The sequence below is a fragment of the Ovis canadensis genome, chromosome 2 (assembly GCF_042477335.2).
Source record: "Ovis canadensis isolate MfBH-ARS-UI-01 breed Bighorn chromosome 2, ARS-UI_OviCan_v2, whole genome shotgun sequence".
Lineage (NCBI taxonomy): Eukaryota > Metazoa > Chordata > Mammalia > Artiodactyla > Bovidae > Ovis > Ovis canadensis.
The window spans coordinates 120,094,847-120,107,919 of record NC_091246.1 but is presented as its reverse complement, the minus strand read 5'-3'; the positions used below and the strand labels follow the sequence as shown (position 1 = coordinate 120,107,919).

The following is a 13,073-nucleotide window of genomic DNA, read 5'->3' as shown; positions in this document are numbered from 1 at the left end:
GCTGCCCAGGAGGTGAGGTCCGTGCTCCTCTACTAGGGCCAAGTGTTGGCTCTCATTGTCACAGACCTGGGCCAGCTCTTTGGCTAAGCGGTCAAGGCTTTGGGGCATCACCAGACAGGCCCTCTGTGCTGTTTCCTCTTCTGAGCTGCTACCCAGCGAGGGGCCTTCTTTGTTCCAAGGGTGGTCCTCCCACCAAAACAGGAACTAGCGAGACTAGCTGGTCTCTACCTCAGTTCCACTTGCTATCTCCACAGTGTCCCAAAGGGACAGGGTGGGAGGTGGGAGGGGTGCTTAAGCACTGGCGCCCATTCCAGCTGGGCCTTGCCTCCAGGGTAGGGCCTGAGAAAGCATGTTCAGAGACTACCATGAAGTGCTTTATGTTTTGGTGGGTGGGGTTTAAGCCTGTTCCAAACCCCAGTGAAACCACTTTTCAGAATAATCTACAGCTTATATGTACACCCATTCTCATAGTCGCAGCTCTTCATGGGCTGCACATTTCTGTGGTCCACCCAGGGACCCTGGGCTCAGAGCACTGGGCAAATCCTGGGGGTCACAGACCCCCTCAAGACACCACTGTACTCATCCAGCTAAGAAGACCTACTATGGGTTTGTCCTTTCCTGCAGGGAGAAGCCTCCTGGCTGCAGTGAGGCCAGGATGAGACAAGTGGACTTGGCGGGGCCAAACAAGAGGAACTGACCAGCTGCAGCCTGGGAGCAGGTTAGCACAAGCAGGCTGCCGTCCAGGTCTCGGTGGGTCTGGCCCCACACCAGGATGAAGCAGAGTGGCTCGAAGGTGGTGTGGGTGAGCCAGTGTGGACACAGCTGCAGGTGAACATCCCTGCACAGGGACAGTGACCAAAAGTAAGTGTGCCCATCAGGATGGAGGCTATTTGGGAAGATTTGTATGTTTTGAGTGATGAGTTACTGAGACTGGGGAGGATTCACCCCTGGAGCTGCTTAGGTAACCTGAAGTTAGGATCTGGCAGGGAACAAAGCTTCTTGTTTGTTAAGCTTTGTAGATTTGATCCTGGAGAAGTGAGTGTTCTCAGACTTCCTGTTCCTGCAAGTTCCCCAGCGCAAATCTGCCAGTTCACTTTCATAGGCAGGCTAATGGGATGCTACACTCTGATTGGAGAACAATCTGCTAGATGGCAGGTGGATGCTGCCCATCCTCAGGGCACACAAACTGCACACACTGGTCCCCACACAGGGAGGGAGTACTGCAGACACACCAGGTAATTCCCACCAGAGGAACCAGGTCAGGGATCTCCCCTTGTCTCCATATTCCCTCAAATGAGCCCTAAGCAAAAGCCCCTCTTGAATGGCAGTGCTTCCTGCTCTTGCCAGTCTTTGCAGAGAGGTGCGGATCCTCCACAGGTGGTTTTCTGCTCAGCTGGAAGGGCTCCAGCTGTGGGGCAAAGAGGCACAGCTTCCTGGAGAGACCAGGATTCCTGACACCTTTATGGACAATCCCATACTCATCCTGATCCATGGGGGTCACTTTCGAGTCCCAGCACCTTGCTGGGAACAGGGGAGCCATGAGCAACTTTCACAGTTTCCCTGTGCCTTGGCCCCCATCAGCTCAGAGTTCCAGGGAGCTGGATCACCAAGCTCCCCTGTATATCCACAAATGGGAGGTGCTTAGAGGAGTTACAGCTATGACATTAACCATTTGTGTGATGTCACCAATACAGAATGTAGCTCCAAGGGGTCAGAGATGCAGTCTGCCTCCAGGGCAGCCCAGCGGCCACCAGAGCCAACAATGGTGTGCTTCTGGACAGGGGCCCTTCCTGGCACTCTGAAGTGCAGCTGCACGGAAGGCAAAACTCAACCTGGGCAGGCCCAGCGGCGAGGGTTCTGGGCTCAACCTTGGCCTGGTAATGAAGGGCACAAGCTGCCTCTGAGGTGTGAGGTTTTAATGTGGGGGCAGGTGGAGGACTGCACCAGTGGAGGGGGAGTCAACTTCAAGACTAGGATAAGCCAGGGACAGGGGGCAAGATACCTTTTTGTGCTTCTGAGATTTTGACAGGCCTGGGAAAGCCAGGCTCTGCCTCAAAGTGCCCCAGGATCATCACCCATCACCCTCCCCACCCTGCCCCACCTCCTGTCTGTCTCACACATGTGGGTTGTTGGAGGATTCCACTCTGACAGTCTTGGGAACAGGGCTTGGCTCCCACGGCCCCCTGCGCAAGCATCCTGGGTGTGGGGCTGTTCAGAATGCTCACTTGCAAGAGGCAGGGTGGTGGGTGGCCGTGCCTTTGGTGGGGGGCATGCTGACTGAGAGCACTTAAGACCTAAAATGGTAAAAGCAACTGCAGATAACATGAACAGAGGAAACCACTCATCCTCAGACATCTCAACCTATACAGAAAAGCATGTCCAGATCTGCTCACACAGCGGTCACGTGTGCAAGGTTCCCTGACAACCAGATAGCCGCGGCCACAGCTGCATCCGCATCCTCAGTTACACACACAGACGCGCCATTTTACACACACGCGCGCGCGACAGGCGTGGCACATGTGTTACCTCGTCCCTGAGTCACCCACCTGGCCGCACCCCAGGGGAACACACACAGACGGGCCCTAGCACCCGGGACTTGCGGCGGAGGCCTCTCTTCAGCGGCCGGCAGTGCGGCGCTACCCCGGCCGCACCTCGGGCTCTTGGCGACTGCGGGCTGGGGGTGGCAGGGAAGATGCGCACCGGCGCCACTCACCCCGGCGGTCAGCGGAAGGCCAGCAGAAATATCAGCACGACGTTGATGAGCACAAGCAGTGCCAGCACGGCGAAGACCACCACGCGCTGGGCGCCGGGGGGCAGGTTGCAGCGCAGGAGGGCGCGCAGGACGCTCCCGGGCGGCGCGGGGCGGCGCCGGGACTGCGGGGCCCGGGCCATGGCGCCGGGCCTCTCGGCCCCGCGATCCCGCCGCGATAGGGCGGCTGCGGGGCTGCCGGGGCGCCCGGAGTGGGGCGGAGCCGCCGCACTCCCCAGGCCCCGGCTTCTCCCTAGCCGCGCGCGCCGAGGTCCCCCCCCAGTCCCAGCCCCGCGACCCGGCCACCGACGTGGGCGGGGCAGGGGGTGGGGCCGGGCGAGCCGGCGTGCTCCCGGCTCCGCCCGGAGCGCCTCCTCGCCAGTGGTCCCAGTGGTCCCGGTTCCTAGCCCGCCGGGCGCACAGAAGACCAGCGTGCGCTCGGGGCGCCGGAGGCCAGGGATTCTGAGTCCTAACACCAAGGACTCTCCTTGACCCTGACTTCACAGGCTAGTGAGTGCGGCTCTGAAAAGTCAGACAATTTGCTGTCAGAAGCTCGCCCAGGAATTTGAATTCTGGATAGACAGCGATCCATGCAGAGGTGCTCCAGGAAGGCCCTGACTCAGGACATCTGCTTACGACCTTGCCTATCAGCGCAGCATTTTGTTCCTATGAGAAAGCATCTGGCTTCTTCAGCTGCCGACCCTCCTCCCCAGTTTCATTGAGGTATAACTGACAACGATTGTGTATATTTAAGGCGAACGACTGGATATTAGACATACACTATAAAATTACCCCCACAACCAAATTAACTACCATTTCCATCACTTCAAAGAGGTACCATTTTGTCTGTGTGGTGAGAACACTTAAGAGCTAATTACTTAGCAAATTTTAAGTACAATATTGTTAATTATACTCATCATGCTGTACATCAGATCCCCAGAACTCATTCATCTTGTATAATTAAAACTTTGTACTCTGACCAACGTCTTCCCATTTCTTCCCCTGCCCCTCAGCCCTTAGCAACCATTCTACTCTGATTGTATGAGTTTGACTTTTAGATTACACATATAAATGAAATTATGCAGGATTTGTCTTTCCGTGTCACTTAGCATAGGGGTCATTCACATTGTTGCAAAGGGCAGGATTTCCTTCTTTTTTTAAGGCTGAATAATATATATACCACATTTTTCTTCATCCATTCATCTGGATATTAAGTATAATACCTAATACTTAGGTATTAGACTTCCATGTCTTGACTATTGTGAATAATGCCGCAATGAACATGGGAGTGCAAATATCTCTTGAGAGATCCTGATTTCATTTCCTTTGGATATACATTCAGAAATGGGATTGTTGGATCATATAATAGTTCTATTTTAAATTTTTTGAGGAATCTCCATCCTGTTTTCCAAAGTAGCTGTACCACTTTACATTTCCCATCGTCAGTGTGTAAGGGTTTTCGATTCTCCACCTGCACTAACACTATCTTTTGTCTTTTTAATAACAGCCATTCTAATGTGTGAGGTGATACCTCATTATGGTTTTCGTTTGCCTTTCCAATGTTGAGTGACAGTGAGTATTTTCTTTCAAGAAATGTCTATTCAGGTCCCTTTGCCCATTTTTAAATTGGGTTGTTTTTGTTTGTTTTGCTATTAAGTTGTGAGTCCTTTAAGAGATTTTACCTATTAACCCTTTATCAGATACATGGTTTACAAATATATTCTCCTACTCCATAGGCTGCCTTTTCAGTCTGTTGAGGGTTTCCTTTTACTGTGCAAAAGCTTTCTAGTTTGATGCAATCCAATCCCACCTACTTTTGTTTTTGCTGCCTGTGGTTTCCAAATGTGTCATACCCAAAAATCATCGCCCAGACCAATGCCAAGATTTCCCTTTGTTTTCTTCTAGGAGGTTAATGGTCTCAGGTCTTACATTTAAGTCTTTAATCCATTTTGAGTTGACTTTTGAGGGAACAATTTTATTCAGCAGCTAAAAAAAAACACAAACCCTATGTCCAGTACCTAGGGACTTCTATTGCTTCCTGGTCAGAGCCTTCAGTCTTAACCTTGTAAGGCTCAGAGCGCACATGCAAGCCTCTTGTTCCATCCATGTGAGGAGCTCTGTCACAATCACTGTGCCCCTCCGATGGGTCAGAAGGCTGCAGCTGAGGGGGCCAAGGAAACTGAAGAGCATCTCAGATGTGGGCAGAGGTTTCCAGGCTCCATGCTCAGCTCCGTGGCTCCTGGAGTAGGAGTAACCCATGGTGGGATTATGTGCAGTGGCGGGGTGTTCCCTTGTGGGTGACAGTATGTTCAGATTCCGTGTGTATGCCCGCTGTATATGGATGTGAGAGGTGAGGTAACCTGAAGACGTTACCATCCTGCTGAATAGTGCAGGTGAAATACCTGTGGGTGTGGCAGAGGAGGGTTGGGATATGTCCAGATGGGCTGTCTGCTCCCTGCAGCTCTGATGGTTTAGCCTGGCTCTACCTATCTGTCTAGTAGGGGAAAACAGTCTTCTGCTCCTGCCCAGTTCTTCAAAAAACTGGTTCAAGATTTTCTCTCTCAACCTCTTACAAGGATTGTAGGGGCTCCCTGAGCCCCAAATCCCATACCTCTGGTGGGGTATGGCTCAGACCTCTGACCTGGTCATTTTACCCCTATGGTTCTAGAGCCATCAGACACCCAGGAAAGAGGGCACAGAGGGCTGTGTGTCTTCAGGCCACGGGTCAGGGCAGCGCTGAGTGCTGTGGGTCTACAAGACCTACCTGGCCTCAGGGGCCATGCTTTAGGACTTCAGTCATGGCCCAGTTCTGGGATGAGGTTTCTGTCTCCTCTACAGCTGAGCAGCCCAGCAGAGTTTCAGTGGGAGAAGAACCTCTGAACGTGGGCCAGGACAGAGAACTGAGCGGTGGCCTCTGTCCAACCTTGGGCACCCAGGCTTCAGACCCCGGTGTCTGGGTACATGGCAGGAAAGACAATAGCAACAGGCTTTCTGTATTTCATGACCAAAAGCAAAGCCAAAAACAGCTTGAAAGCAAAGGCCTAGGCCGCCGAGGGGTTCAGGCTGGAAGGATCCAAGCCAGGGAGAGGAAGGTAGGTGGAGGAGGCAGCAAGGCCTGGCCCACCAGGCTGGTGGTATGGGTTGGTGTGCAGGTCTGTGAGCAGGCAGGACTGCTGTGGAGATAGGGGCAAGGCTTTGGGAGTTGAGGGAAGAATAAGGCTGCCCTGGGCTGCTGGCCATGGACACTTGCAGGCCTGGAGCACTGACCAGCACTGGGCTCCTCCCTGGGGCTGAGGAGTGGGTGCAAGAACCATGTCAGGTCTGGGGACAGATATCCAGGATCACAGGCACTGGGGAAGACAGAAACTCCTGGAGAGAGGGGGATCAGACCCCCTCCATGGAGCGGTGGTCGCAAGTCGGCCTTGAGTCCTGCGGTGTTCTTTAAATGCTCCACAAGTAAGTGCTGGGAGCAACAGGAAGGCCACACTACCTTCTACCCTTGGCAACTCTGTGGCCCTGTGCGCCAGGCCAGTCCTGCTTCCTACCTGCTGTGCTGCTTGTGTGTGTGAGTCAGTCACTCAGTTGTGCCTGACTCTTTTCAACGTCATGGACAAAGCCCACCAGGCTCCTCTGTCCATGGGATTTTCCAGGCACGAATACTGGAGTGGGTTGCGAGTTCCTTCTCCAGGGCAACTTCCCAATCCAGGGATCAAACCACATGGCAGGCAGATTCTTTACTGTCTGAGTCATCTCAGGGAAGCTGTGCTTGCTTACTTATTGGCAAAACGTTTAAAAAACGTTTTAAGCCCCAGGTTGGAGTACAAGCTTTATGTCTGTCTGCCCTCTAGTCTGGGTGTCATCTTCTCTTGGCGGGATGATCCACGAGCTGCCACCAGGCTACCTTGCCCTCCTGGAGCAGGGCCACCAGAGCAGCTCGATACACAAGTGCTTAGAGGGGAGCCAGACACACGAAGGCCCTTAGTTCCATGCAGGAAGTGGGCAGAGCTGGGGGCAAGCCCCACTCCCCATGTGTGCCATCCTGCAGTGCAGCTTGGCCTGGCCCAGAAGGGAGACACTGTTGTCTGCAGGTTAGTGAGTGGCCACCAGGAGATCCCAGGCCTCCTGGCTGAGAGCTGTGCCTACCATCCTCTGGTTCTATCTCACAACTTGGTGTGGGGGTAAAAATGAAAAGGAAACCATGTCTTCCAAAGACATTGCCTACTTTCAGCCTTCAACTCTTCAGAAAAAAAAAAATCCCTGGGGTAAGAATGTCCTCAAGCCTAACCTCAGGGATGTTGCTGGCTCAGCAGGGCATGGCTGAAGCCATAGAGGCAGGGAGAGAATGGAAGGAGGGTAGAAATTGGGCAGACAAGCAGGCCCAGGCCCAGGCCTGGCCACAAGCATCTGGAGGGGACAATGATGAGAGGGGACACTTCTGGGCCCTGACACTAACTCATCCTGCAGGAACTGGACCATCATGAGCTGTGAGGCACAAGTTAGGTGCGGGAAATACAGGGAAAAGACACCGCTGTGCCCTCTTCTCCTTCCATGAGGGCACATGCAGTAAAATCCAGAGACGTGTACATATGGGCACTGTCTGCCCCCGCCCCCGCCGTCAGCTCCCTGAAGGCAGGGCGGCCTCCCGTGCACAGCTCTGTCCCAAGGCTGGGACACTGCCTGACACACACACTCAGTAAATGTGTGTCTCAGGCATATAACATGAGGCGTACACTCCACATCCAGACCCTCACGTGGCCACACACATGCGCTCCTCACACACTCAGAACACAAAAGGGCTTCACTGTGCCCCTGTGATGTGCCTGCTCTTCAGCCCAGGTGGTCTCCGTTTCCTCCTGCTTAGGAAACAGTGATCACTCCTTCTTAGGTCACCAGGAATAAGAAAGTGTCCCAATTTAGAGCATGACACTCATATGTTCTTAGAAAATCCAAGTGATGTTATTTAGTACGGGCTTTTCTCTGACACCTGTGGCTTCTGTTATTTCCAAGCCTGAAACCCACGCTGAGCCCCAGCAAGCCTTCTGGCCACACACGTGAGCGCCATGAGCATGAGAGGGGCCGGGGACGCAGAGGAGGACGTGCTGCCCTCACAAGGCTGGGTGAAACAGCCTGTCACCGGAGACTCAACTCTTATGTCTCTTTGGAGTTCCGGATAAGGTGAATCTGGTGAATGCTGCCAACAAATCATAACAAATACTGCCTTTCCTGAGTATCCAGTACACCTGGGCACAGTGACTCTGACATGCCAGTGGGCACAGGTGCAACATCTACCCCACATGGAGGAAACAGAGGCCGAGACGGAATAACCTGCAGCAGCTCCTCCACCACCCAGTGTCAGGAAGGGGGTCAGACCCAGGCCCTGCTCTGCGCTGTGCTGCCGGCTTCAGGACTTTGTATGTCGGGGTCTGGGAGTGCCGGTGGGTCTCATGGGGAGAGCAGCCCAGTCTCTGCCCTGAGTCAGCTCACTGCACCACTGGAGGGGCTCTGCAGCTAGCCCTGGCCCTCCTCTGTGGTGTGGTTTGTCTTCCCCCTCCATCCCGGGGGCTCTCACAGGGTCCGGGGAAGACCAGAACCTTGGAAGCACTGAGGGTTCTAAACGTAAGTACAACATCAGCACCCTGTCCACTCAGCAACCTCAAACACCAGGCAGGACCTTTGAACCAAACAAGAAACAAATTCTCTAAGCAGTCAAAATAGGTCCTATACAATTCATAGTCCCAATTGCGTCATTTCCATCAAAATGTGTCCCCCTCCTGCCCCACATCAGAGATTATCTGTTCTTCTAGAGCACTCCTGGCTCTTAGCTTTCCTCATCCAAAGCATCTGAGAGTGGACAATTCGTCAAGGGTTGAAAAGGCACGTCCCCAACCAGCAGCACGATGTGACCGGCCAGATTCCACCACCAGGTAGGAGACGGCTATAAAAAGCAGACACGAGAGCTGTAACAAGGCTGCACTGATGGCCAATCAGATAACCCCACACCTTCTCAGAGTCCTGGAAAGCTTTACGTTACTGTTCCTTCCTCATTATCATCCTCATCATTGGAGACCAAGAACCTACTGCATGCCACGTTACTTCCATTTGTTACTTCAGTCTGTCCTCCTGCAAACACATGGTCACCCTATTTTACAGGTCAGTAAACCAGTGCTCACAGGGCTACCTGCTCAGAGCTGTGTGTCTGGTCACTGCAGGGAGGAGTTCTGATCCAGGGGTGGGAGGCTCTCCCCCACCGTACACGGCCTCCCACCAGGGTTGGGCCCCAAGACTGGGAAGGGCAGCTGAGTCATCAAGGAAAAGCGAAATATTTTCTGTGAATTATGCTTAAAACGACATCATTTTGGAGCCCCTTATACTCAAAACAGCTTATTAGAAGCACTTAAAGAAAGGCTTCAAAAACTGGGAAAATCAACTTATTTGGATGCTGAATCCTTATGAATAATGGATTTTGAAGAAATCATTACTTCATGGCTATTTTAAATCATTTAAGAGGCTAACCCCTGTCCTCCTTCCTCCCAAACAGATCTTCCACTGAGGATGATATTACAGGGGTTATATCATAGGTGCTGGGTACAACACCTACTATTCTGGATTCCCTGGAGGCCCCATGAAGGCAGAGAGGAGGGACCTCGGATTTGACAGCTCTGCTCGTGGACACCACATTCCAAAGTGGGAGCCATAGACTGAAATGGTACCCAGTGCACACCGTGCCACTGTCATCTGCTTGGAACGCAGTCTGTGGCTGTCCGGGCCTGCATGAATGTGCTGAAGTTGCTCTCCTGGCCGGGCCATGCGTCCCAGCCCTGTGCACCCACGCAGCCCCGACTGTACCTCGTTGATGGCCAACTGCTCGCCGCCCCCTCCAGTGTGGCTGTAGTGGTGGCTGGAGCTGTGCACATCCTCATACAGGTCCTCCTCACTGCCCGCCTCATCTCCACGGAGGGCTGTGTCCAGAGCTCCATCAGGGAGGGCTGGAAGGAGAGAGAGAAGCTGCCAAAGAGGACTGACGGAGGGGACACACGGAGAAGCAGACAAGTCTTTCAGGGATAAACAGTCCTTCTTTGAGAGGAGAGAGGGGCTCAGGGAACCAGATTCTCAAACCATTCTTGCTGCAAAAACATAATCTGGTTGAAAGAGTGCACTGGTTGACTTCATACCATCACTATACATCACCTACCATTCAGTCCCCACCAGTTCCATAAACAAGGACACACAATTATGTCCAGTGGCACCCAAGACCCCTCCAGTTGAATCAGATTCAAAATCACATACCAATGTATCAGATATAGATGGTATACCTTACCATACTTTATACATGGTATAAAGCCCTTAAAAATGTTACTATTAAATATATGTATCTCCAAAGAAATATACAGTATATAGATGCAAATATTGTTTGAAAATTAAATACATTTTTATTATCCTGATATTTATCATCCTGTTTAAGAAAATACAGACTCTTAGAATTCAAACTCCTGTATAAAGTAAAAGTAAATGTCGCTCAGTCATGTCCGACTCTTTGTGACCCCATGGACTGTAGCCTACCAGGTTCCTCTGTCCATGGGATTTTCCAGGCAAGAATACTGGAGTGGCTTGCCATTTCCTTCTCCAGGAGATCTTCCCAACCCAGGGACTGAACCCAGGTCTCCCGCGTTGTAGGCAGACGCTTTACCATCTGAGCCACTGGGTGAATCTCAAACTCCTGTATATCCCACTTCAATCCCACTCCCCACTCTCTCCTTTAGAGTTATCCAGTATTTCAAGCTTTTTATAAATTATACCCAGGCTGTCTTTGTTTTAGCATGTATTTCTGTTGACTTTTGCATGGTTTGACCTCATATTAAAGGAACCATCCAGTAGCTTTTCTTCTCTGATTGGCTTTTTTCCCCAGCAGCTCATGTAGCTGTGATTGATTCAGTCTCTCTGATGCACAGTCTTGCATTTTGTGAGTATCTTCAGTTTTGCAGGCAGGCTGCACTGCTGCAGAACAGCCAGTGTTTCCCAGTCTGTCGCTGGTACAAAGGATGGTGATGCAGATCCACATGCCTCCAGGGCACACATCCCAGACTTTCTCCCAGTGTTTCCCAACTCTTTTTCAAGGGACTGTCTCCATCCAAAAAGCCTCTTACACACTGTTTTCCTATTCACCCCAATCAAAACTTAATACCACAAATATACTGTATATTTTAAAGTTCTGTGGCTCTTTGGAGGATCACAAACTATTGTAATAGCTAAGATTTTCACCCCCCTTGGATGAAATCATTACCTGTGCTGTGAAGTCATGCTCCTGGGCATAGACAGCTAGGGGTGACATCCCTAGGTCCTGGGCATACCACACTCTTCCCTAAACTATCCTACGAATTTAGACTTCAGACAGTGTGTATGAATGTTCTCTCCACTCTACATCCTCCCAACTCTTGGGGTGGGCATTGTCAGACATTTTCACTTTTGACAGGCTGATAGGTATGAGATGAGATCTTAATTTTTATTTAAACTTTTAATTAAAAATTTTTAAATTTAAAATTCTTAAAATTTAAGAATTTTAAGATCTTAAATTTTAATTTAAAATTCTCTGCTTACTCATGAGTTGAACATCTATGTTTATGGATTATTTGTATTTCCTTTAATATGAAGTGTCTGTCTGTTGAGTTATCTTTAATATAATCATTAATATAAAAAATATATTTCTATGTGAGTCTAGTTTTATATATATATACTTTCCTCCCTCTATTCTGGATTCTAAATCTTTGTCACCCATCTGTGCTACAAGTATCATTTCCCTGTTTGTAATGTCTTGTCTCTTTAAGGTATTTTTGATGAACAGAAGTTCTTAATTTAATTTATTTACTTATTTTTTAGCCATGCCATATGGCTTATGGGATCTTAGTTCCCCAATCAGGGATCCAACCTAGGCCCTCTGCAGTGAAAGTTCAGAGTCCTCACCACTGGACTTCCAGGGAATTCCCAAGGAGTTCTCAATTTTAATATAGACCAATTTACCAACATTATCATGTATAGTTTATATTTTTTTATCCCTAGTGTATGGAAACACAATTGCTTATCTGTCTCCGGCGACTCTGGGTCTTCGTTGCCATGTGAGGGCTTCTCTGCAGCTGTGGTGTGCATGCTCCTCACTACGGTGGCCCCTCTTGTTGCAGAGCACAGGCTTTAGGGCACACAAGCTTCAGTAGCTACATGACATGGGCTCAGCACTTATGGCGCTCAGGCTCCAGGGCCCAGGGCCCATGGGCTTAGTTGCCCCATGGCATGTGGAATCTTCCTGGACCAGGGATCAAACTTGTGTCACCTGCATTGGTAGGCGGGCTCTTATCTACTGGACCATCAGGGAAATCCTGGTTTATTTTTTTTGTGTGTAGGAACTTCTTTTCTACCTCAAGGTTATAAAGATATTCTCCTTTCATGTTTTATATTTTTCTTTAGACATTTAGGCTTCCCAGGTGGCTCAGATGGTTAAGTGTCTGCCTGCAATGCGGGAGACCTGGGTTCGATCCCTGGGTCGGGAAGATCCCCTGGAGAAGGAAATGGCAACCTACTCCAGGACTCTTGCCTGGAAAATTCCATGGACGGAGGAGCCTGGTAGGCTCCAGTCCATGGAGTCGCAAAGAGCCAGACACGACTGAGTGACTTCACTTTCACTTAGACATTTGAGTTTTTAACACACTTGGAAATGATTTTTGTGTTACCGTGTGTGGCTGGAATCTGTAATACTGTGATTTATAATAAGAAATAGATGCTTGATGTTCAACCTGTTCCTGGCACAGAGCTCCTACAACCCTGGGAATGTCCTATATGTGACAAAGGTGTCTTATGTTATGTTAATGATAGGGTCCTGAACTGACCTGAGCAAACCCATGTCTGTGCCTAAAGACCAAATGGTCTGAGCCCATCTTGGGAGCAGGAGCCTTTTACTGACATACACAGTCAGGAATCCCAAGGAACTCTCATAACTTGTATTTCATTTGCATTTGAAAACTGTTTTAGTATGGAAACTTTCAAATGTGTACAAAGGGAGACATGATAGTATAAGGAACCGTGTACACCCATCACTCAGTTTTGATAATTCTCAACATGTAGGCAGTTTTGTTTCATCATCTGCATAGCTTCCTCACTAGATCCAAGACAAGACACAGTTTCATCTGTAAACACTATAATATATATTTCTAAATAAGATGAGTCCTATTTTTTTTAAACTACAATATATATCTTAAACAGACTATAGTCCATCCAAGGTTGTCTGTTATACCTTCTCTACAACATGAAAAAATCTTTGTATTTTGAAATAAATGTA

At 50.1% G+C, this 13,073-nt stretch overlaps 1 protein-coding gene across 1 annotated transcript in view; it reads right to left on the bottom strand.

Annotated features, from left to right (window-relative positions):
• Positions 1–13,073, bottom strand: part of ARHGEF4 (Rho guanine nucleotide exchange factor 4) — a 372,112-nt gene that overhangs the window by 10,432 nt on the left and 348,607 nt on the right. Inside the window, 1 exon segment of the mRNA XM_069576860.1 lies at positions 9,596–9,735. Within this exon segment, the coding sequence (XP_069432961.1) occupies positions 9,596–9,735 (140 nt within the window).